The 20,763-nt window shown below is 54.1% G+C and overlaps 5 protein-coding genes across 20 annotated transcripts in view; 2 read left to right on the plus strand and 3 right to left on the minus strand.

Annotated features, from left to right (window-relative positions):
- Window positions 1-8: 8 nt before the first annotated feature.
- On the minus strand, window positions 9-2,993 carry ACD (ACD shelterin complex subunit and telomerase recruitment factor). 4 transcript variants are annotated; one of them, XM_042968782.1, is made up of 13 exons: window positions 2,874-2,993; window positions 2,559-2,670; window positions 2,346-2,482; window positions 2,129-2,222; window positions 1,969-2,045; window positions 1,794-1,838; window positions 1,652-1,686; window positions 1,356-1,507; window positions 1,200-1,281; window positions 1,022-1,102; window positions 515-888; window positions 287-408; window positions 9-206 (listed from the first exon to the last, which is right to left on the minus strand). In XM_042968782.1, the coding sequence occupies exons 1-13, from the start codon at window positions 2,909-2,911 to the stop codon at window positions 128-130; spliced, it is 1,428 nt and encodes a 475-aa protein (XP_042824716.1). In that variant the 5' UTR covers window positions 2,912-2,993; the 3' UTR covers window positions 9-127. The 4 variants fall into 4 exon arrangements, with proteins under 4 accessions (XP_042824716.1, XP_007090363.2, XP_042824715.1 ...); XM_007090301.3 differs by having other exon boundaries at window positions 287-378; window positions 1,185-1,281; XM_042968781.1 differs by having other exon boundaries at window positions 1,185-1,281.
- A 46-nt stretch (window positions 2,994-3,039) lies between these two features.
- PARD6A (par-6 family cell polarity regulator alpha) lies at window positions 3,040-5,221 on the plus strand. 3 transcript variants are annotated; one of them, XM_007090303.3, is made up of 3 exons: window positions 3,040-3,503; window positions 3,879-4,101; window positions 4,345-5,221. In XM_007090303.3, the coding sequence occupies exons 1-3, from the start codon at window positions 3,441-3,443 to the stop codon at window positions 5,094-5,096; spliced, it is 1,038 nt and encodes a 345-aa protein (XP_007090365.1). In that variant the 5' UTR covers window positions 3,040-3,440; the 3' UTR covers window positions 5,097-5,221. The 3 variants fall into 3 exon arrangements, with proteins under 3 accessions (XP_007090365.1, XP_007090366.1, XP_015396655.1); XM_007090304.3 differs by having other exon boundaries at window positions 4,348-5,221; XM_015541169.2 differs by having other exon boundaries at window positions 3,040-3,491.
- Window positions 5,222-5,407: 186 nt separating this feature from the next.
- Window positions 5,408-8,946, minus strand: ENKD1 (enkurin domain containing 1). 3 transcript variants are annotated; one of them, XM_042968785.1, is made up of 8 exons: window positions 8,859-8,946; window positions 8,525-8,624; window positions 8,234-8,428; window positions 7,507-7,679; window positions 6,379-6,504; window positions 6,116-6,279; window positions 5,879-6,015; window positions 5,408-5,644 (listed from the first exon to the last, which is right to left on the minus strand). In XM_042968785.1, exons 2-8 carry the CDS (start codon window positions 8,607-8,609, stop codon window positions 5,463-5,465), a joined length of 1,062 nt encoding a protein of 353 aa, XP_042824719.1. In that variant the 5' UTR covers window positions 8,610-8,624; window positions 8,859-8,946; the 3' UTR covers window positions 5,408-5,462. The 3 variants fall into 3 exon arrangements, with proteins under 3 accessions (XP_042824719.1, XP_042824720.1, XP_007090364.2); XM_042968786.1 differs by lacking the exon at window positions 8,859-8,946 and adding an exon at window positions 8,770-8,828; XM_007090302.3 differs by having other exon boundaries at window positions 5,523-5,781; window positions 8,859-8,944.
- On the plus strand, window positions 8,918-10,888 carry CE2H16orf86 (chromosome E2 C16orf86 homolog). The gene is made up of 4 exons (XM_042968787.1): window positions 8,918-9,127; window positions 9,416-9,648; window positions 10,013-10,230; window positions 10,334-10,888. Exons 2-4 carry the CDS (start codon window positions 9,425-9,427, stop codon window positions 10,741-10,743), a joined length of 852 nt encoding a protein of 283 aa, XP_042824721.1. The 5' UTR covers window positions 8,918-9,127; window positions 9,416-9,424; the 3' UTR covers window positions 10,744-10,888.
- A 3,109-nt stretch (window positions 10,889-13,997) lies between these two features.
- GFOD2 (glucose-fructose oxidoreductase domain containing 2) overlaps window positions 13,998-20,763 on the minus strand; it is a 36,722-nt gene continuing 29,956 nt past the window's right edge. For 4 of the 9 annotated variants that reach the window (XM_042968592.1, XM_042968595.1, XM_042968597.1 and 1 more), the window contains 3 exons: window positions 16,822-17,716; window positions 15,903-16,050; window positions 13,998-14,205 (listed from right to left, as the gene is read on the minus strand). In XM_042968592.1, coding sequence (XP_042824526.1) covers window positions 15,915-16,050; window positions 16,822-17,716 — 1,031 coding nt within the window. In that variant the 3' untranslated portion in view covers window positions 13,998-14,205; window positions 15,903-15,914. Of the gene's footprint in view, window positions 14,206-15,902; window positions 16,051-16,152; window positions 17,717-20,763 lie in introns of those variants that run through there. The other 5 variants (XM_042968598.1, XM_042968599.1, XM_042968594.1 and 2 more) reach the window with 4 other exon arrangements.

Raw genomic sequence — 20,763 nt, forward strand, 5'->3', positions numbered from 1 at the left:
CCCTCTCCTTTTCCTGCCGCATGAGATTATTTTATTAAAAAACTCGAAGCAGAGTGGGGAGTACTTTTGGTTTATCCCCAGCCATGGACCTGTGTGCACACATCTTCCCACATGTTCACATGACCCCTCACACCTGGGTGAGCTCAGACTCCAGCTGTGGCTCCATCAGAAGGTGCAAGGCCCAGGCCACAAGCTGGGGAGGAAGCCTGGGAAAAGAACCATGGCTGTAGGTCAATGGAGACTGGGCCTGGTGACCAAAAGAGTAGGGGCAGCCCCAGGCACTCACCTGACAGCTTGCACCTGGGCACAGAGGGAGGTGCAGGGTGGCTCATACTCATATTGGAAGGCAGAACCATCACGATGCTTCTTTGGAGGGTCCTGAAGGTGGTGTGGTATCTGGAGAGGGGCCTACAAGGACCCCTAACCCCATCTAATGCTACTCCCCACCCCCACTCCCAGCTCCACCCAAGACCCATCCCATTCTACTATCCAGTTGTAGAGAGGCTATACTCACCCCAACAGGGCTGGACTCCAGGGCTCCTGTGGTCGTTTTTGTCCTTGGAGAGTGTTGCCGGTTCTTGGGGGGCAATCCTAGCTCCTTGAACTCCAAGTTAGGTTTCTGGGACCTGGTTACAATGGCCTGACGTGGACTGGGTACATGACCAAGGGGTGAGAGACTTGGGGCACAGCTCAGGAGTGGGGATCTGGCTCCACGGCTAGGGTGTATGGAACTGGGGGGCAGGGGGCCAGGGGCTGAACAGATGGCTGGCACAGGCCGGGAGCTGCCCTTCTGCACTGGGTCTGAAGCAGCCAAGGACAGGGCAGGCAGAAGGCTGATGCTGGCACCGCTTTCCTCAGAGGACATGTGGCCGGGTAAAGCAGGGGTTCCTGGAGAGGAGGGCACCGACTGTGGGCACAGCCCTCTCAGTGGCTCATTAGCTTAGGCAGGCCGACAGGGATTGTGTTCATCCCCCCACCTGGCTGATAGCAGTGAATGCCTGTGGCCTGCGCACCACCTTACCTGAGGACGTAGGTGAGGAAGGAGAGATCAGGGTCAGCGATAGGTCCTCCAGAGCTGGGTCTGGTGGGGGCAGCTCAGGGTCTGAGGGTCAGGGGGAGCTTATTAGCACTGTGGGCACTAGGTCCCCAGGTACTCCCATCTTGACCTCTCCAGTCCTTCTTACCCTGTGTCCTCTGACCTGGGCCCAGAGAGCTCAGAACTCGCTGGTCATTCTCAGAGATGTGCAGCCATGAGCTGGGGACAGTGTACACAGCTTCTCCCTGTGGGGCATAAACTCTCAGCCTAGCCCTTGTTCAACTCCTCTGACATTTCCCAGGGGGAGCCCCAGACTGACCGTGGTCGTATGGTGGGAGGAGGTCCAGCGGGTAAGAGGGGGTGCTGTGTAAGGGCCTGCCAGCATCAGACAGCTCTCAGCCAGGTGCACTAACGCCCCCCGATGCTCCTGGTCCTCCTGCACCTCATCCAGAAGTTGGGACAGTGAAAGGCCTGAGGGCAGGGGACCAGAGGATGGGCCAAAACTTAAGAAAGGCAGGGTGGGTAGGAAGAAAAGCTTACTAAAGAAGCAAGAGGTGATGGCTGGGGAGGTCACTCTACAGGGAGTTAGGGTCATTGGCCAACCCCTATAAATACCTGCACTGGGGGAGATGGACTCTGAAAGGTGCTCCCTATAGAAACAGAGAGGACAAGCCTGAGGAACAATCCTGAAGCCTGTCTGCACACATTTGCCCTTGACAGAGCCACACTCGGCCCCAGAGCCCAACCCTCTACTCACTCCAAACAGTCATAGAGCTTTTTCTGCACATCCGGGTCTTGGTTGCTGGGGGAAAAAAAAAGGGAGGTAGTTGGCAATGTTTCCAGCGGCCTAAGCCCTCCCACCCAAAAGACCTACACCAAAGTCAGCGAGGCCTGAGTAGAGAGAACAGCCGGTGGGGGGAGGCATCACTTACCAACCAATCACCCGTTCCCGGGGCTGCTCAGTGGGCAGCAGGCTGAAGCGGTTCACCTGGAGGTAGAACTCCGCGGGCTGAAGGATTGAATTAAGGGACGGGTCTTAGGAGTTGTCACGAAGAGGCTCATTAACCCACCCAAACCAGCCTCAGCACTCACCGCGCCGCCTTGGGCGACTTGGACGCGGACCCCACAATCCTGCAGCAGCAGCAGCCGGCCTTCTGCCCCTCGGAAGCCGAACTCCTTCTCCTCCCTGCGGCAAGCGGCAAGCACGACCCTCACGGCCACGGCCCCGCCCGCCTGCGGCCCTCCCACCTCCGCCTCGCGCACTCCCACTAGACTCCGATTTCCCCAGACCCCGCGGCTCCTCTCTCACCAATCCGAGGCGTCCAGGGTCTCCCACGTCACTAGGCATCGGACACTGTGGGTCCCGTCAGACACAAGCAGTGTGGCCGCGACATCAGACGAGTCAGGGGCGCGGGACGGGCCCGGAGCCTCGGCCTCTCGTAGCACCTGACGGCGTCGACCGGCGTCAATCCCACCGCCCTCGGGCCCTGCCCTGGTCTCTGAGAAGGGTGGCGGGACTCACCTCTAGCAGCTGCCCCGCCTGCGGACTTGAGAGTGTATCTGACCCCAGGACCAGCTCTCGAATCCAGGGCCGCAGGACCAAGCTCCCCGAGCCTGCCATTCCCGGGATACACCTAGTGGAGCACCACCAGCCTGGGTTTCCCGCGGACGCCGCGGCCCCGCCTCTCGTCGGAAGAGGAAGCGCACCGCGGCTGGGCGGAACCTAAGGTCGAGGCCACGCCCAAATGCGTGTCCGCGCGTGCGCACGAGCCCGTGTTGTTCGGCTATTTGCGGGCAGATTCTTGGGAAGATTGGATGCCAACCTGCTTGGTCTTACCAGGGTATCTCCGAGCAGGGGCCCGGCGTTTGGGCCATTCGTCAAGACTTCTGTGGCACCGGCCGGGCTGGCTCGAATGGAGAGGGAGGGATCTAGGGCTTCAGGCTGCGGCCAGGAGTGGTCAAGCGAGTTGGCCCAAAGCCACTTCACCTTGTGAACCGAAGAGTTGAGCAAATATTTATTATGGCTTAGTTTCTCCTCTAAAATGTGCAGTCTTATAAGGCCAGTAGAAGTAACAGTACACAGACTACACTCAGTAAATGTCACTTCCCCCACCCCTTCCCTCTGATTGGCCACGCCCCGCCCCCAGGCTCCAGAGACTTGCGCACCGTAGCGTAATGACGTAAGAGCAAAAGAAGACGCCTCCATCCCCATCTCCGTTTCCTAGGAAACGTAGACTCCACGTTCCACTCTCTGTCGCTGCCCCCTTGACGTCATGGTCAGGATGGGAGGGCGGGGCGAGTGCTACCGCCAGGGGCGGGGCAGCACGGGCCGGCCGGCCGGGTCTGTGCACCTGCGCCTCCGCGGGCCGCCTGGGGCACCGTCCCCAGCCCGCCCGGCCCCACCATGGCCAGGCCGCAGAGGACTCCGGCGCGCAGTCCAGACAACATCGTCGAGGTGAAGAGCAAAGTAAGGGCCCCTCTGGCCCCGGCTCCGGCCTCGGCCCTAGGCGCTTCCAATTCCCTTATTCTCCCTTTTCCTGGCTCCTTAGTCCCCACCACCTTTTTCTCGCCTCCATCATTCATGTCCCATTCTCTGGCTTTTCCTCTCGCTTTCCTCCATCTATCCTCCTTTCCACTGCCGGCCACTAGAGTCCTGTGGCCTTGGTACCTGGAGGGCGGGGAGAAGACCTTGGACAGCGTCCCTTGTACTGGAACTGAGGTCTGGGCGCAAGGCTGCAGCGGTTGCGACAGCCCTTTCCGACCTCTAACACCCTCGGACCTGTGGTGGGAAAGGGCACGGGCTCCGTGCTGACCTCTCCTCTCACCCACCCCCTGCTTCCAGTTTGATGCTGAGTTCCGACGCTTCGCGCTGCCCCGCGCTTCGGTGAGTGGCTTCCAAGAATTTTCGCGGTTGCTGCGTGCAGTGCACCAGATCCCCGGCCTGGACGTGCTGCTTGGCTATACAGATGCTCACGGCGACCTACTGCCCCTCACCAACGACGACAGCCTGCACCGGGCCCTGGCCAGCGGGCCCCCACCGCTGCGCCTGCTAGTACAGAAGCGGGGTGAGGAGGATGGGGTACAGCGGGCAGCCTCTGTGGGGTAGGACAGCAGGGCAGGTCTACAAGGGTTAGTCCATGCCCAGGGCGTCCAGGCTTCACCCTCTGCAGTCCCTGCCCTTGCCCTGACCTCCAAGTGGTAGGAAATAGCTACAGTGCCCTTTTCCCCAGGCCTGGGCCTGATGGAAAAGGGTTCAAGTGGGAGAGCAGAGTCTCTGATCTCAGCGCCCCCCTCCCCCTCTCCTGCAGCAGAAGCCGACTCCAGTGGCCTGGCCTTTGCCTCCAACTCTCTGCAACGGCGCAAGAAAGGGCTTCTACTTCGGCCAGTGGCACCCCTGCGCACCCGGCCACCCCTGCTAATTAGCCTGCCCCAAGATTTCCGCCAGGTTTCTTCAGTCATAGATGTGGACCTACTGCCTGAGACACACCGAAGGGTGCGGCTGCACAAGCATGGCTCTGACCGTCCCCTTGGTTTCTACATCCGAGATGGCATGAGTGTACGTGTAGCTCCCCAGGGCCTGGAACGGGTTCCAGGCATCTTCATCTCCCGCCTGGTACGAGGGGGCCTGGCTGAGAGTACAGGGCTGCTGGCAGTCAGTGATGAGATCCTCGAGGTCAATGGTATTGAGGTCGCTGGGAAGACCTTGGACCAAGTGACGGACATGATGGTCGCCAACAGCCACAACCTCATTGTCACTGTCAAGCCAGCCAATCAGCACAATAATGTGGTGCGTGGGGCTTCTGGTCGTCTGACAGGGCCTCCCTCTGCTGGGCCTGGGCCTGCTGAGGCCGAAAGTGACGATGACAGCAGTGATCTGGTCATTGAGAACCGCCAGCCTCCCTGTTCCAATGGGCTGTCTCAAGGGCCTCCATGCTGGGACCTGCGCCAGGGCCCCCTACTTCCCAGTGCCCGCAGCTCTCTGCCCTCCCTGGATCAAGAGCAGGCCAGCGCTGGCTGGGGAAGCAGCATGAGAGGAGATGGTAGTGGCTTTAGCCTCTGACAGGCAAGGATGCAGCCCCTTGCCACTCAAGGCTGCTGAGACATGGCAGGGACTTCCTCAGTGGGGGTTTTTAGCTTGCTCGCAGGGGCCTCTTCGTCTGGGGAACATTAAAAGTTTTCTACAAATGCAGTCATGGTCTTTCTGTGTCCCAGCCCTAACATCCTCCATGGTCTAACAATTTTGCCTCCTGCCCTGGACCTGAGGCAGGAGTGATAAGGACAACAGAGAGACCTCCCTGCAGTTGAGCAGCAGGAGGGACACCAGGCTTTGCATTTCTAGGGTAAGAAAAGCTCTTATGGAAACAAACCCCATTGTGTACAAAAGGTTTAATTTTGACAAAGGGATTAAGAGGCTGGGCTGGCCCTTCTACAGCCACCGGTGGCTGGGAAGAGTGCTCTGGGGATACTGCCCACACCACTGCTCCTGTCTTTGGACCCCCATTCTATGATGGGGCTTGATCCTGCCCTCTGCAACTGTGTGGCAATCTTCACTGAGGACCCCCGTAAGCGCCCCCACAAAAGGGCTCAGACATCCATCTTCACAAAGACCTTGGGGCGGGAAAAGATCTTGATGGCCTCCTCTACCTGCACCAGCTTCTGGTCCAGCTCAGCATGGTGGCCCTGGGCCCTCAGTGAGTCTGCCCCAGCAGGCAGCAGCACCAGCTCACGTAGCAACTGGCTCTGGCCTATGAGGGATCCAGGAAGAGTGAGTGTTGGGCAGTGGTGTGTGGTCCCCAGTGGGTTCCTCATCTACACCCCCCTACCTCTTGCCTATGGACTCACTCTGGAGCAGATTGCTCAGTGTCTCCAGCCGCTGGTTCTCAGGCATGCAAGTGTGACCAGGGGGCATGGCAGGGTCCGGCTGGCTATGCTGGCGGGCCTCAGCCTCCCGCCGCCACAGATCCCTGCGTTGCAACAAGCTGTGGATGCACAGGCTCAGAGTTGATGGTCCCAGGGCGTAGGTTTTCTCCCACCCTCCGCAGGAACCCCTCACCCTGGGTGTTGGGCAGTGGGACCTACTAATGGGGTACGTGGCCCTTCTGCGTGGTGTTGTAGTGCTCTTGGGCTTGCCGTTGCTGCTCCAGCACTTGTGCCAGGACCTGCAGGGAGCGGGAATGCCGCCGGGGGGCCCTCTTGGCAGTGCGGGCATTGTGGCTAATGAAGTCCACATCCAGGCCTGGCCCCTGCAGGACATGGCAAGCATGATGGGGCAGACAGTACTGTGTTGTGCTCCTGAACCCAAGATCCCTGCCCCACCTCCCGACCCCCACACATCCTCTCACCTTAGCATTGGGGCCTGGTGGGTTTAGCTGAGGACTGGGGGCACGGGGTGGTGGGATCCCAGGGCCACAGCGGGAGTGTGCCCGAAGGAAGTGGGTGGGCTCTGTTCCAGAGGCTGGGCTGGGCTCCTGGAGGGTAGGGCATAGCAGAGGAATCAGCCAGGCTGAGGTCAGAGTCTTAAGCTGGCCGTACAGCTGAGCTTCTGTTCCTTCTGCCTGTGAGGATATTTCTCTGTATCTAGCCCTATGGGCCTCCTCCCTCTTGAAGAAGCACTTCTATCCATGAGCATTTAAATATGTGTGTCTCTCACATCTTTAAGAAAACAACAAACCATTCCTCCTTCTACCTCAGTCCTGGCTTTTGACTACCATTCTCTTTTTCTCTTTCCCTGCCAAGCCTCCTGGCTCTGTCCCCACCAAGGTCACTCACAGCTGGCTTCCAAGCCATTAAATCCAGGGTCACTTCCCTGGTATCATTGTCCTCAGCCCAATGCTCAATAACTCCTGGGTCTCACTCCTCAGATCCAGACCTGACTCTCCATCTGCTTCCTGGACACACTCCTACCCCCTGGGAATCCCACAAATGCTTCAGCTTCAACAAATTCACATATGACCTTATTGTCTCTTTTCTCAATTCTGCTCCTCCTTCTGAGAACGCTGGACAGAGAAATGGTACTATCTACCCAAGACAATCCCACCATCATACCCCTGCACTTGCCCTTCTCACTGCCCTTAGAAATAAAGGTTGAAAAAAAAATTTTTTTTTAAATGATGTGGGTCCAGCTGACTTCTTAGCCTAACCGCATGCTCTTCTCCCTTCACATTGATCTGAACATAACATCCCACTGCGCATACTCCCTCTGGTCTTAGGACTTCTATCTGTGAGGTTCCATCTCACTAGAATGGTTCTCTTCAATTCTCCCCTTGCCTAATACCTATTTGCCCCTCAGGATGACCCAAGCCATCACCACTCCTGAGGAAGCCCCCAGCCCGACTCTGCAGCAGGCCGGCTATCTCTTAGCCCCTGTTTCCCTAGTCCCCTGTAATTTTCATCTCCATAACTCAGATCAGAGTATAAGTGCTTGTTGGTCAACAAGATGAACAATGCTTCTGGCTCTCCAAGGCAGGTACCTGCAGCTGGGCCTTGACCCGGGACTCCACCTTGTCATATTTGGGTGAACGCCACAGAGCCTTCAGGGGCCTGGGCTGGCCCTGCTCCCGGCTGCGCTCCTGCTCACGGAAGCGCTTCTGGATCTCTCTGATCCGCTTCAGGTTCTCCTTCTCATAGTCTTTAGGGTCCTTCCCTGGGAAAAAGATGTTGCCAGACTCTGCCCTAAATACAGCCCATGAGATCCAACTCCCATCAGTTCACACAAAAGCCCACACCTTGCCTCCTACAGAAAGATCTCCATGACCTCTCCATCTAAAACAGTATACACATACTCTGCCTCATCACTTTGTTCCCTTCCTGACATAGTCATTACCTTCTTCTGTCCCTGATTATTTTCTACATTTTTATTGTGAAGTAGACCATTAATCATTTCGTCTATCATAGCCATCTCTTTACTTGTTTACTGTTTTTCTAGCACCTATAAAGAGGGCACACAGTAGGCACTCAACAGACCACGTTTTGCTGATGCATGAATTCATTAAGCTGAGCTTGGGTTTCCCAGGGACTACTGCATTCAGTCCTCTTCTTTGAGGAAGTAGCGCATTTCCCCCTCCTTTCATAGTTGGGGAAACTGACACTCAGAGAGGCAAACCCTGAGCCCAGAATCTAGCAAGGAGAAGCAACGCTTTTGATCTCAGCGTTTGACCTCATCGTACTAGCTTCATTGCCCCTTGTATCCGAACTTACTCTTGGAAGAGGCCCCTGGGCTTAGGGAGATGCCCCCAAATTGCAGCAGCACTCCTCCGACGCCATGCCTGCCACGGTCCAGGATCTGTCTGGCTCCAGGACCTATGCGGGGGCCGCGCGGAGGGGTGGCGTCCAAATCGAGGTCCGAAGTGACCAGGTCCAGCTTCAGCGCGTTTCCCTCAAGGCGTCCTTGGGCTGAGAAGCCAGATGGGGCCGAGCGCGGGGCTCAGTGGTGGATCAGAGCCAGACCCTCACTCGGGCCTCACCCAGCCGTGCCACCCCCTAACTCACCCGAGGCCGGCCGCCGGTAGTAGTCAGGGAAGAGCGTAGGGTCTGGGGGGATTGGCCCCGAGATACGGGACGGGCCCTCGCACATGCCGCCTTCGTCACCCTGCAACGGTGTACCGAGGCCTGCTGGGCTGCACATTTCCGGCCCCTGGCCCCTTTCCCAGCCCTGTGCCTCCTCCCGGATTCTGGACCCAGACCCTGACCCCAACGGTGCCCCTCCATTCCCTGCCCCTGCCCCGCCGTCTCACCCCGCAAAGCGCTCGCCGCCTCCCCTCCTAACCCACTTCCCTGCTTCGTTCGCGACCCCTTCCCCGCAACACTCTGACAAGGGGCTCACCGGAGCAGTTTTTGCCACCGACTGCTGCGACCCGACGGGCTTGCTGTTGCCGGGCAACAATAATTTCCGTCCCTGAGGTCAGGGGCCAAGGCCCCCTGGCGCAAAGCCTTCTGGGGCTTGTAGTTCCAGCTTTGGGGAGTGGGGCACAGAGCCACGGTCAGGCACCCTTTCCACCCGCCTGCCCTCGCCGCCCGGCCGGTCTCTGGGGTCAGCGCCAGGTCCACAGGTCCGGCCCCTCGCTCCGCTCCCCGAAAGCAACCGTCGAGGAGGTACTGACCCTGCGCAGCCGTAGCTTCAGCAGGGGTCGAGAGGCGGCCAGGGTCCCAGGAGAGGACGGCCGCGGGGCAGGCACAGCTCGTAGAGTCGCCTGGCGGCCACGCTTAGACCTCCGAGGTGACCGTCAGGCTGTGGTCTCCAAGCGACTGTCCGCGGCGCTCTGGGAGGCCAAACTCTGTGCGAGGCCCCCCTAAATGCCAGGACAAGCTCCTCCTCGGGTGTCTAATTACTGATCCCTGTGTCCTTTGCCTGGTGACCAGTTACCTATGTGTCACCCTTAGTGTCCAGTGATGGCAGACCAGTGCCTGGTACCACACTATGAAGCTTGCCAGACCCTGGGTGAAGACAAGTGCCCAACAGTCCAAGTCTCAGAGCCAGAGCTCCAGGAGGAACGACTCAAGCTGAAGGAAGAGAGGCTCAAGCCAGAGGTGGAGTCACTAGAGGAGAGAGGCCCTCCCAGGCCTATGGCCTCCATTGTGAGGCCCAGTCCTGGTCCGAAGAGGAAGCCAGTCAAGTGAGGGGGCTTTCAGAGGGAAGGAGCTATAGGGCTGGTGGGGAGGGTGGGCTCACACTCCAGCAGGATCCCTAAATCCTGCACTCTTACACAGTGCATCCTTATCTCCTGCCACCACCATCACTCCTCACTCCTTCTGTCCCTGAGGAACCCTGGCATAGGGAGCATCCAGAGGAGGGGTCTCAGGCCTATGTAGGGTACTAAGCTCACATGAGCTTTAGTTCCCTGTCCAGCCCAGAGCCTCGCTGACCAGGAAAGGGACAAGAATCTGGGCCCGGGATGGTGGATAGGCAGGGTTATTCCCTATGGTCAGGGCACAGGGGCCAAAGCTGGAGGCTGGCTCCTTAGGCCTCCTGTCCCCCAGCCTCCCAGGACCTAGCCACCAAGTCCATCCCAAAGCTGAAGCAGAGATGCCACAGGGGCTGCCACCGCAGAGGGAGGAGCCAGAGGGTAGCCAGACTGAGCCCTCACCATCTGCCAAACAGCACAAAAAAGCCAAGAAGCGCAAGAGTCTGGGAGCTCCAGTGCTCCCAGCTGTGGCCAGCACAGTGTCTGCACCTCCAGAGACCTTGGGGCTGGAGCGTGAGTGGCAGCCCCTGGGCCCTCCCTTTTTCTCCTGCCTGATGGACCCCTGTCATGGCACAGCTTGGTGCTCCAGCCCCTGCCCTGCCCTGCCCGTTTGCAGGAAAGGCCCAGCGCCTGCGGCCCCTGTACCAGTACATCAACTATTGCAATCCTGAGCTGAATCAGGCAGGGGAGGGGGACAGGGAGGCTGAGGTGGACGTGGAGCCTGAGTTGGAGTTGGCCCTGGTCCCCGAGGAGGCAGGTGTGGAGCAACTGCAGGCTTTGCTGCCCGTGACAGGTGAGCTGGGGTCAGGCCTCACTCTGCCCTGCCCCAGTACATTCGTGTCCCCCATCCATGCACTGGCTCCCCTGGGAGAGGAGGTTGGAGAAGAGCCAGGGTGTTTGCCCAAGTTGGGGATCAGTGGCCGCCTCAAGGCTGAGGTGGATAAGTCAACCCAGGTGGACATCGATAAGATGCTGAGTGTTTGTGCCGCCCCACTTGTACCTCCACTCTCTCCTCAGTACAAGTGACTTTTCCGCCTCCACTGGAGTCTCCCCTTCTCCCAAGCCCAAACCAGAGCAGCAGCCTAGGCCTCAGGAGGAGGGGAAAATTTGGCCCTTCTCCCTACTTGGGGCCTTGGACTTACTGAAAATAAACATTTTTCCTTTTCTCAGACTTCATGATTTCCCAAAATAAATGGCTGAAGAGAGGCTGGGAAGGTGGGTGCAGGGTGTGAAGCCTGATTGGTCACCTGGATCATCCAAGAACTTGACAAACATACAGGTTCTTGGGCACTATCCCAGACATAACTGAATCAGAATCTGCAGGGGTGGGGCCTAGTTCTGTGCATTTAAAGGCTCTTCACATGAACCTGAAGGTCAGATAGGGTAACAGTGGGGATGCAGAGGGAGGTGATAAGGGAGAAACGAGGCAGAAAAAGGAAAGGGACTGTCAGGTCACAGGAAGCGGGTGCTTGGCTTTGCTCCCTGTCTTCCAGGGAAGGGGCCTGCATTTGGTCTGACCTCAGGGGATCAATACTTGGGATCTCCCACCGAGGTGTCAGAGTTCACTTGCCTGCCCCAAGAGTGGTGTCTTTGGAATGTTTTCCACATACTGGGGACTAAAGCTGGACCAGACTTTGCCCCCAGAGTGGCCCTGCCAACAGAGGCATCTGTGACTTTTTCCTAGCAGCCAGGGGGTGGTGGTGGATGTGAATGTTCTCCTGGAGCCCTGCAGCCAAGCCACTGGATAACTGAAATTATCCAGTTTGGCCACTTTGGAAACCCTCATATCGTGCCACCTCCTCATCCTCCCGAACGTACCTCAGATACCTTAAACATAAAGAATTTAAAATTAAATGAGTAACCTCTCCTCCCTCCAATCTGCTTTCCCTCCTGTGTCTCATCTACACAATTGTTCAAGCCAAAATCCTGGGTGTCACCCCAGACCCCATCCTGTTCTTTGCTCATTGACTCCTACAAGCTAATCAGGCATCAAGGCTGGTGAATGTGCCCTCTAGATTGAGAACCTTTCGTATCTCATAGTCAGCACTTTTGCCTTGGGACACTGGTATTCCCAGGTGAGAGCTCACTAGTTTCTCTGCCTGTGGTTCCTTCCCCAACCAATCCACCCCACTGATCCTGGTACACACACACCTGAACCTGATGGTGTTGCTTCTCCCTGGCATGTTGCTCCTCTTGCTCCAAATGCCTTAAAAACTTTCCAGTGGCGGGGCGCCTGGGTGACTCAGTCAGTTAAGCATCTGACTCTTGATTTCAGCTCAGGTTATGATCTCGTGGTTGATCTTGCGGTTTGGGAGTTCGAGCCCCACATCAGGCTCCATGCTGATAGTGCGGAGCCTGCTGGGAATTCTACCTCTCTCTTTGCCCCTCCCCTGCTCTCTCTCTCAAAATATATAAACTTAAAAAACAAAACAAAACATAACTTTTCAGTGGCTTCTATAAGTCCCTGACCAGCCACAACTTTCTTACTTTCACTCTGCACATGGGCCTTCTCCTGCCTAAAGTGCCTTCATTCCTTTACCCCTCCACCTGACTAGTGCACTCTTACCTTGAAGACTCAGGCACTTTACTTCGTGCTGAGCCAGGCAGCACCCAATGTTGCCCTATGTCATAGCATTTACATGTTACTGCCGTTGTGGGTTAGACCTGTTCTTGGAACTAGGTTGTGAACTCCCCAAGGGCATACATCATTGCATTGCACCCATCTAGTGGAGAGCCCCCATAAAAGACACAAAGATAAGGAGACCGAGGTGGGGAGCTGAGGAAGTTGCAGAGGGCAGGTCAGGATCTGAAAGGCTGAGGCCAACCAAAGTCCAGAACCATGTGCAGGGCCCCTCGAATACTGGTTTGGCAAGGTCATTGGAAGGGATAGGGTGGGCAAGCCCAGATAGAAGTAGGAAGAAAATGCACATCATCCCAGGCTGCTTCTATGTTTAGGAATCACTTGGAAGCTCACTGGCCTGGTGGCAAGACTACAGGGCAAGTCATGGTGTCAGGACATTTTTGCCCATACGTTTCCCTGGTTAGTGACTGGACCACCCCAGAAGATACTGTCCACAGGGACCATGCAGACCAAATCTTGTCCATAGGGATGAGCATGGATTCTTTGGAATTTCTCAGAGGTAAAGGACTCTTCACATAACTGAGTTGACTGCCTCACTTTATGGCTGAGGGAGGAGAGACCTGGAGAGAAGTGGCCTTGCACGAAATCACACCCTGGGCACCAGGGAGGCAGCACCCTTTCCTGAACCCTGTAGATTTGTGGACCTGAAAACTCTGGCTAAGGCCTGACCCAGGCCAGCACTGACAAGGAAACTCTGTTCCTCTCTTCCAACAGGTGGCACAGGAAATACTCAGTAACCAGCAAAGAACTGATCTATATTTGCAGGTCTATTACCTGATAGGTTTTCCTAAAGCAGGGTGGGTGACAATAGCCACAGAAAGGAACAAGTAACTACTATTGTTCCTAGAAGCTCAATCTAAGGGGGAAATGCTGAGTAGGGTGCAAGGAGACAGGTACCACAGAAGAGCAGAGGACCAAGGCTGTGGGACCTTGAGGTGGGTGTGGGCGTTGGGACTGCTGTTTGGCCTAGGGAAGCAATGAAGAGGCAGCCCTTCAGCTGACTCTTGAAGGAGATTTGGGTGGCCTTCCAAGCAGGGGATACACCAGACACAAAGCCTTGCTAGTATAGAAGTCAGCCTCACTCAGGAGGGCCATTTAGCATGGCTGAAGCAGAGGCATGGACATCAGGAGACCAAGTTAGGCAAGTCTGGGAGTGATGAGAAGGGGTGCCGGCAAGGAGGGATCTTGGCCTGATATTTTGGAGAGGTCATGTGGGCAGCAGTGAGAAGGGTAGAATGAGGAAGGGAGACTGGGGACAGGGAGGTGAGGAGACTGCTGATTGTCTGAGTGAGTATGAGGCCTACATTCGGTTGGGGGGTTGAGAAATAAGCAAAAAGTATTTTGAAAGTTCTTTTCTGGCTCTTCCTGTAAGCAGCCTGAGGTGATCTCTGAAAATGGTTCGCTATTCACTTGACCTGGAAAACCCGACAAAATCATGCCAACAAAAGGTTCAAATCTTTGTGTTCACTTTAAGAACACATGTGAAACTTCCCAGGTAATCAAGGGTATATATATATATCCGAAAAGCCACCAAGTATCTGAAAGATGTCACTTTGCAGAAGCAGTGTGTGCCATTCCATCGCTACAATGGTGGAGTTAGTAGCTGTACCCAGGCCAAACAGTGGGGCTGGACACAGGGTTGGTGGCCAAAAAAAGTGCTGAATTTTTATTGCACATGCTTAAAAATGCAGAGAGTAATGCTGAACTTAAGGGTTTAGATGTAGATTCTCTGGTCATTGAGCACATCCAGGTGAACAAAGCCCCCAAGATGTGGCATAGAACTTACAGGGCTCGTGGTCAGATTAATCCATACATGAGCTCTCCCTGCCACACTGAGATGATCCTTACTGAAAAACAAAAACAAAAAACAGATTGTTCCTAAACCAGAAGAGGAAGTTGCACAGAAAAAAAAGGTACGCCAGAAGAAACTGAAGAAACAAAACTTATGGCCTGGGAGTAAATTCTGCATAAAATAAATGCAAATAAAAGCAAAAAAAAAAAAAAAAAAGTAAGTTATTTTCTGGTTGTTGTCAGAGAGAGGAAAAACAAACCATTTCAGAAGGCTGGAAAAACTTCATTCACTCTGACTCCAAAAAGATCCTGAAATTTAGGAAACAGGACCTGGGAGGTGATGCTGGTTTCCTCCAGGAGGGGGCGGTGCAGGACAAGCCTGAATCCATGTGTAGGCACAGTCCATCCTGAGGGCCAGAACCCTGCTGACTTCCTAGGCCACAGGCACCTGGGCCATTTTAAGGTACATCTCCTCCCCAGGACCAACCCAAGAAATTTATAATGGTAAAGATGTCTGAAGGATGGCCATGGACCTAGGCTCTAGCGAGTACCAACAGAGGACCCCAGGGCCCTCACAAAAGTAGCTGTGCACCAAGCCCACTGCACTCTGCCCTAGGACTTCTGGGAACCTGTCTTTGTCAACAAGGGGTTCGTTGTAGAGCCCTATAAAACCTAAGAAGTGCCACTGTGGGGCAGTAAACCTGAGTCAGGTACAACTGGGAAAGGTGCATGAGCTTTCTTAGTAAATCCCCCAATTTAGGAGGGATCCCATCTTCCTAGTAACACTCAGAGGGACTGACCTGGAGTCAGGAGGAAGGGAACAGCCTCTCTGAACTCTACCAGCATCCTGCCTCGCAGGGCTCTCTGTAGTCCTTCCTTCTCCTAGTTGAGGGCAGACAGATTTCTGCTGCACAGAGAAGGCAGTAACCTGGAGGGCAGGACCTGAGCGGGGAGGGGCAATGTCTGGGCACTCAGTCTCTGAGATCTTTAAGTGCTGGGGAAAGAGTAGGTCAGGGTCAGTCTCTGTAGTCAGATGACCCTGACCATGCTCCTCCTTGGCTCCATCACTTTTAACTTATAGGAGGCAAGTAACTTTGCCCCTCTCTGCCTCAGTTTCATGATCTGAATAATGAGAATATTAATAGTAGGACCTCACAGAGTGGTTTGGATATCAAATGAAGTATGTGTGAAGTGTCTCCGGGCGAGGAGCATTCAGTAAGCACACTCCCCAGCACTAGTCACTGTTATTTTAGCTCACAAGGACAAAGTTTTAAATCAGGACCACACACAGGAAAATAGGCCTAGTGACTTCTAGAAAGGGTGCCAAGAAGAAGAGGGAGATTTCCCTGAGCCTTTCTCTCTCTGGCAAGGAGCCCAGGGCAAGGCAGAGAGAGTGAAGTTTAGAGAAGGGAAGAGTTCAGTCTAGGCTTAATCCTGGCAGGCTGGCAGAGGAAACGAAGGGGGTATGTGTGTCCACTTCCCCGACCCCCCGACCCACCTCAGCTCTGACTGACTTGGTTAAAAGGCAGTCCCAGTGTAGAATAGTTAATAAAAAGCATGGTTGGTGACTGGCTATCTAGGTCAGGCAGCGTTAGGCTGTACCTACTCCAAGGGCAGTGCATCCAGGCTCCCCGGGACCACTTCTTACCTCCCCTCTCCCAGGGTTTCCCGGAGCCAAATCCATGGTTGTAGGAACAGAACTCTTCCTGACCTCCAGCCCAGGAAGGCCTTAAACTCTCCCTATCTCCCTCACCTGCCTACCAGGTCAGGGAAGTCTTGAGGTTAAGGAAGTCTTGAGTCTTGTTTCCTGAGAAAAGACTTTTCCTTGGAGGACTCCTGGGATTCTGTCACAAGGGAATATGCCCACCAGACCATGATGGATCCAGGGCAGGCCAGATCTGCTGTGGCCACAAGGAGAGAGAAAAATATAAACAAACTACAATAAACAAGCCTCTCATTATTAAAGAAACCGAACTTACCAAACAACCAACAACCAATTGCCATAGTGTCAGACTTTCTGATTTATTAATATTTATCAGATATTCCAGAACTCTCCCTGTCTCCTCTCCACCAAATCAGGGACCCTTTGCCCCAGGTCAATAGCCCCTGAGAGCTCACCCAATGAAGAACCCATTCCTCCCTGCCAGGGAAGGGGCAGCCTGGAGGCTGGAAAGGCCTGGGCATATGGGAAGGAGGGCAGGTACGGATCCCTGAGGGATAGCTTGCTGCCCTCACCATTCCTGAGATGCTCTAGCCCAGGAAGGGCATGAAAACAAGGCTTCTTGTCGTTTTCCCTCAGGCCTGAGGAATCAGCCAAGCTGGGTCCTTGCTGTGCTTTCTCACCTAGTTAGGGCCACAAATAGGCTGAAGCAGCCTCCAAGTCAAGCTTTTGCTGGCTCTGCTCACCAGCATGACTATGCAGAGACCTGGGGGCAGCTCTACTTGGCTACACTGTGGGAGCTGCTAGCCCTCAGCTATACCACCACCCTCCAAGTCTGAGCATTGGAGGGGGTGTTTTCCCAAGGCCACCTTGGGCTTCACCTGGACCCTGCCCAAGTTGACTCATGAAATGAAATACACTATGTGTGCAATGGCCAAGACCTCCTGTCTCATCCTTCTGGTCCCTCCCCATCCCTTCTGCCCCATGGCAGGGAGCCCATGTGCAGGCTCACAGGTTATTCCGTTGGAGAGCTTCGCATAGGTTCTGGTTGGCGTCAGGTTCTTCCGTCATCACCTCCACGGCCTCCCACTCCCCGGATCTGCTCGACCTTTTGATGGCATCCACCACACTCTGCATGTACAGCCCATCCTCGAACGAGGCGGCCATGGAAACAGGGATGTGGTCCCACGTGCGGCGGTCCCCCTGCCCCTGGAAGGACTGGCGCAGGGCCTGCACCATGTAGACCATGCCCTTCAGGTAGAGCAGTGGAACATCCTGGGGCCCCTGCTCGGGCAGCCCTGCACCCACAGCCAGTGAGTCCCTCAGGAGCAGCTCCTCTTGTGTGGCAGAGTTCTTTTGCCCATAGAGGTCAGCTCCTCTGGCAACAAGGCGTCCTGCAGAGCCCACCACCATGACCTCGTGCACAAAGGCACCTGGCATGTTGAAGTTAAGTGTTACCGTGCTGCACACGCCTCCACCCATGAGCATCTGGAAGAAGCAGAAGTCATCACTGGTGACATGTCGGATGCCACGGATGGCTGCATTCTGCCTCACAAAGGTCTTGAGCAGCCCATGCACCTTCTCAGCTCTCTGGCCAGTCAGGTGGGTCAGCAGGTCCACGATGTAGGTGCCCATGGTGTGCAGGCCCCCACCACCCATAAGCTCGTCGCAGATCCAGCCATAGTTGGGGCTGAGCAGGCTGCCTGAGTAGATGCGCGCATCGCAGATCATTACCGCGCCCACATAGTGCTCCGCGATCAGCTGCTTCATGCGCACAAAGGCAGGCAGAAAGCGCAGCACATTCCCCACCAGACTCATCAGCTGTGGGTAGTAGCGCGAGGCTGTCACCATCCGGAATGCATCCACCGAAGTTGCTGCCTTCTCACAAACCACATTCTTCCCAATACCTGAGAATAAAACACACCAAGAAGTCTCAAAGTTCCAAGGGATTTACAATGAAGGAAAAAATATTTTCTTGAAGGCAAATGAACTCGGAAAAGCCTCCTGTATCAGATGGTGGCCTGGGACAAGAGGAAAGGCAACAGCTTGGATAAAAATGGTACCTGGTGACTGGGACTGGAGAACAAGCTATAGACTGCAGAATGAAGAGTAAATTCTTAAGGGAAAATGAAAGGAGTAGAGGTAGAAGGTGCAAACCAGGAATGGCAAGTAAAGAGAGGAGGTATAATATGTAATTTTATGGGGTGCCTGGATGGCTCAGTCGGTTGAGCGACCAACTTCCGCTCAGGCCGTGATCTCACAGCTGGTGAGTTTGAGTCCCGTGTCAGGCTCTGTGCTGACAGCTTGGAGCCTGGAGCCTGCTTCAGATTCTGTGTCTCCCTCTCTCTCTGCCCCTCCCCCACTCACGCTCTGTCTCTCTCTCTCAAAAATAAATAAACATTAAAATTTTTTAAAAAAATCTGTAATTTTATGTGCCAACCCAGCAAGGCTGTGGTGTCCATCAAATACCAGTCTGGACATTGCTATGAAGGTATTTTTTAGATGTGAATAGCATTTATTTAAAAACTTCTTTAATGTTTATTTTTTGAGAGAAAGAGAGAGAGAGGCAGAGAGCGAGAGGGAGACACAGAATCCAAAGCAGGCTCCAGGTTCGGAGCCATCAGCACAGAGCCCGACGCGGGGCTCCAATTTATGAATTGTGAGATCATGACCTGAGCGAAAGCCAGATGCTCAACTAACTGAGCCACGCAGGTGCCCCTATTTTATTTTTTTTTTAACTGAGAGAGAGAGATGGCACATGTGAGTGAAGGTGGAGAAAGAAGGAGAGAGAGAAAAACCCACAAGGGGGAGAGGGAGGGAGAGAGAGAGAAGCAGGGCTTGTGTTCACCCAAAGCAGGGCTCAAGCTCACCCGATGCAGGACTCAAACTCACGAACCATGAGATCATGAACTGAGCTGAAGTCAGATGCTTAACCAAATGAACCACCCGGGAGCCCCTAGATGTGATTAGCATTTAAACCAGTATATTTTGAGTACATCAGATCATTCTCCACAATGTGGGTGGACTTTATCTAATCAGTTGAAGGCCTCAAGAAAAAAGACTGGGGTTCCATGGAGAGGAAGGAATTCTGTCTTAAGACTCAAGTTTGCAACATCAACTCTTGTTGGAATTTCCATCCTGTTGTCCTACCCTGTGGATTTCAAATTTGTTAACTCCTACAATCAAGAGAGGATTCTTTAAAATAAATTCCTTTCTCTCTATATATACCCTCATTGGTTCTGTTTCTCTGAAGAACACTGCCTAATACACATGGGCTGGAGAGAGGACATGCTTGTGTACCTTCATACATTTAGTAGATCACCAGCTTTGGGCAAAAGTATTTAATCTATACTCTAGGGGATGGGCTCTGTACTCTCAGTTGCAATTGCAGAAAGGGCTCTAAGATTTCCCAAAGATTGTTCTCTAAAAACACTGGTCCAACAATTTGGTGTAGTCAAAAGGCCAGAAAATGTTTGGCTCTGGTAGGAAGGGAAAGAAAGTAAAATTAACCCTTATGCTCTCATGCCTGTTCCGAGTATACTATAGGTGGGATGGACTAAGAGAGCAAAAAAAGCCTTAGAAAAAGCCCCGAAGAGAGCTAGAACTGGGCAGCTTCTGTTTTAGGAAGCAGAAAGGATCAATATTTTTAAGATGTTTTAAGATGAAAGCTCATGAGGGTATGAGCAGTCACAAGACAACAATACCTGGGATACTCCTGAGAGCTTGGGGTGGTTCCCTATGTTAATACCTCCAAAGAAGTAGTGGGTGCCAAACCAAGGGAAGAGGTCCTTACACTGGGGTCTCGCAGGAGGGGGCCCTTCAGGGAGAATAGCCCCTGACTGTTATCACGATCTGCTCTCAGAGAATCTCTAATGCTTCCTTACACATGTGAGATTTTAGGATTAGGGACTGGAGAATCACCATACTGGGTGACAATTTGGCCACCTGAGTGCAGAACACATAGAGCTGATCAGGAAAGTAATGAGGAAATTAGATTCTCAGACACTAACACCTCATCTGAGGGCTGTAGCTCTGGCCAACCCAGAAACTACCTGCTGTAACTATTCACTGTAGGAATTGGGGTGGACACTGCAGCATGGGGCAGAAAGGAGGTGGGCAGGGGGGAAAAGGACTTTTGTGGCTCCTGGGAGTTTGGTGACGGTAAAACCAGGATAAGGAAATTTCTGTTCCATGTCATGAGAGGTCAGGGAAAGGGGAGAGACCTCCCATTTTGAGCCCAAACAACGGGGATGCTTTTTAACTTAAGAGTAGTATTATCAGTAGGGAAGCTAAAGGCCATCTTAAGTTAAACAGGCTCCTGCAAGGCCAGCCGCACAGGGTCTTTAACTTTAGGAGGACCTGGGTTATCTTGAAAGACATATTTAAGTTATCTAGCATTCCTGGGGTACCTGGGTGGCTCAGCCGGTTATGTCCAACTTCAGCTCAGGTCATGATCTCACAGCTTGTGAATTCGAGCCCCGTGTCGGGCTCTGTGCTAACAGCTCGGAGCCTGGAGCCTGCTTCGGATTCTGTGTCTCCCTCTCTTTCTGCCCCTAACCCCCTCACATTCTGTCTCTGTCTCCTCAGAAATAAATAAACATTAAAAAAAAATTTTTTTTAAAGTTATCTAGCATTCCTGCTAGGAAGCCAAAGGAGGGATCAGAGAAGCTGGGAACTGATTTTTGTCTCCAGGGAGTGGGAAAAGCATGAATGCTGAGTGCTTATTAGCTCAGATTTTTTGGAGGGGGAACAAATTTCAAGCTGCAATCCTTTCTCCAGCTCATATTCTCCAGATTACCCAGGAGTGAAGTGCCCCAGAGCACCTCTTTGTTCACAGGAAGTGAACTTCATGGTCACAATATGCTCAGTGACTCCTTTGGGGTTTGAGTGAGCAGTGCCTCAAGGCAGGTCCAGCTGACATGGCTCTCCCAGTCCCACCAACTTGACCCTGGGA

Source organism: Panthera tigris, chromosome E2 (genome assembly GCF_018350195.1).
Source record: "Panthera tigris isolate Pti1 chromosome E2, P.tigris_Pti1_mat1.1, whole genome shotgun sequence".
NCBI classification, from domain to species: domain Eukaryota; kingdom Metazoa; phylum Chordata; class Mammalia; order Carnivora; family Felidae; genus Panthera; species Panthera tigris.

Excerpts from the sequence above, each read along its gene's own strand:
- ACD (XM_042968781.1), bottom strand. The coding sequence starts at position 2,911 with ATGGCCCAAACGCCGGGCCCCTGCTCGGAGATACCCTG. Across the intron at positions 2,223-2,345 it reads ACCCTGGACGCCTCGGATTG|GGAGGAGAAGGAGTTCGGCT; the intron begins GTGAGAGAGGAG and ends CGCTTGCCGCAG. Across the intron at positions 889-1,021 it reads TTCCTCACCTACGTCCTCAG|GAACCCCTGCTTTACCCGGC; the intron begins GTAAGGTGGTGC and ends CCTCCTCTCCAG.
- PARD6A (XM_007090303.3), top strand. The coding sequence starts at position 3,441 with ATGGCCAGGCCGCAGAGGACTCCGGCGCGCAGTCCAGACAACATCGTC. Across the intron at positions 3,504-3,878 it reads TCGTCGAGGTGAAGAGCAAA|TTTGATGCTGAGTTCCGACG; the intron begins GTAAGGGCCCCT and ends CCCTGCTTCCAG. Across the intron at positions 4,102-4,344 it reads CCTGCTAGTACAGAAGCGGG|CAGAAGCCGACTCCAGTGGC; the intron begins GTGAGGAGGATG and ends CCTCTCCTGCAG.
- ENKD1 (XM_042968785.1), bottom strand. The coding sequence starts at position 8,609 with ATGTGCGAGGGCCCGTCCCGTATCTCGGGGCCAATCCCCCCAGACCCT. Across the intron at positions 7,680-8,233 it reads CCCAGGGGCCTCTTCCAAGA|GGAAGGACCCTAAAGACTAT; the intron begins GTAAGTTCGGAT and ends TCTTTTTCCCAG. Across the intron at positions 5,645-5,878 it reads ACTGAGCAATCTGCTCCAGA|GTCTTTGTGAAGATGGATGT; the intron begins GTGAGTCCATAG and ends TCCCGCCCCAAG.
- CE2H16orf86 (XM_042968787.1), top strand. The coding sequence starts at position 9,425 with ATGGCAGACCAGTGCCTGGTACCACACTATGAAGCTTGCCAGACCCTG. Across the intron at positions 9,649-10,012 it reads CCGAAGAGGAAGCCAGTCAA|CCTCCCAGGACCTAGCCACC; the intron begins GTGAGGGGGCTT and ends CCTGTCCCCCAG. Across the intron at positions 10,231-10,333 it reads AGAGACCTTGGGGCTGGAGC|GAAAGGCCCAGCGCCTGCGG; the intron begins GTGAGTGGCAGC and ends GCCCGTTTGCAG.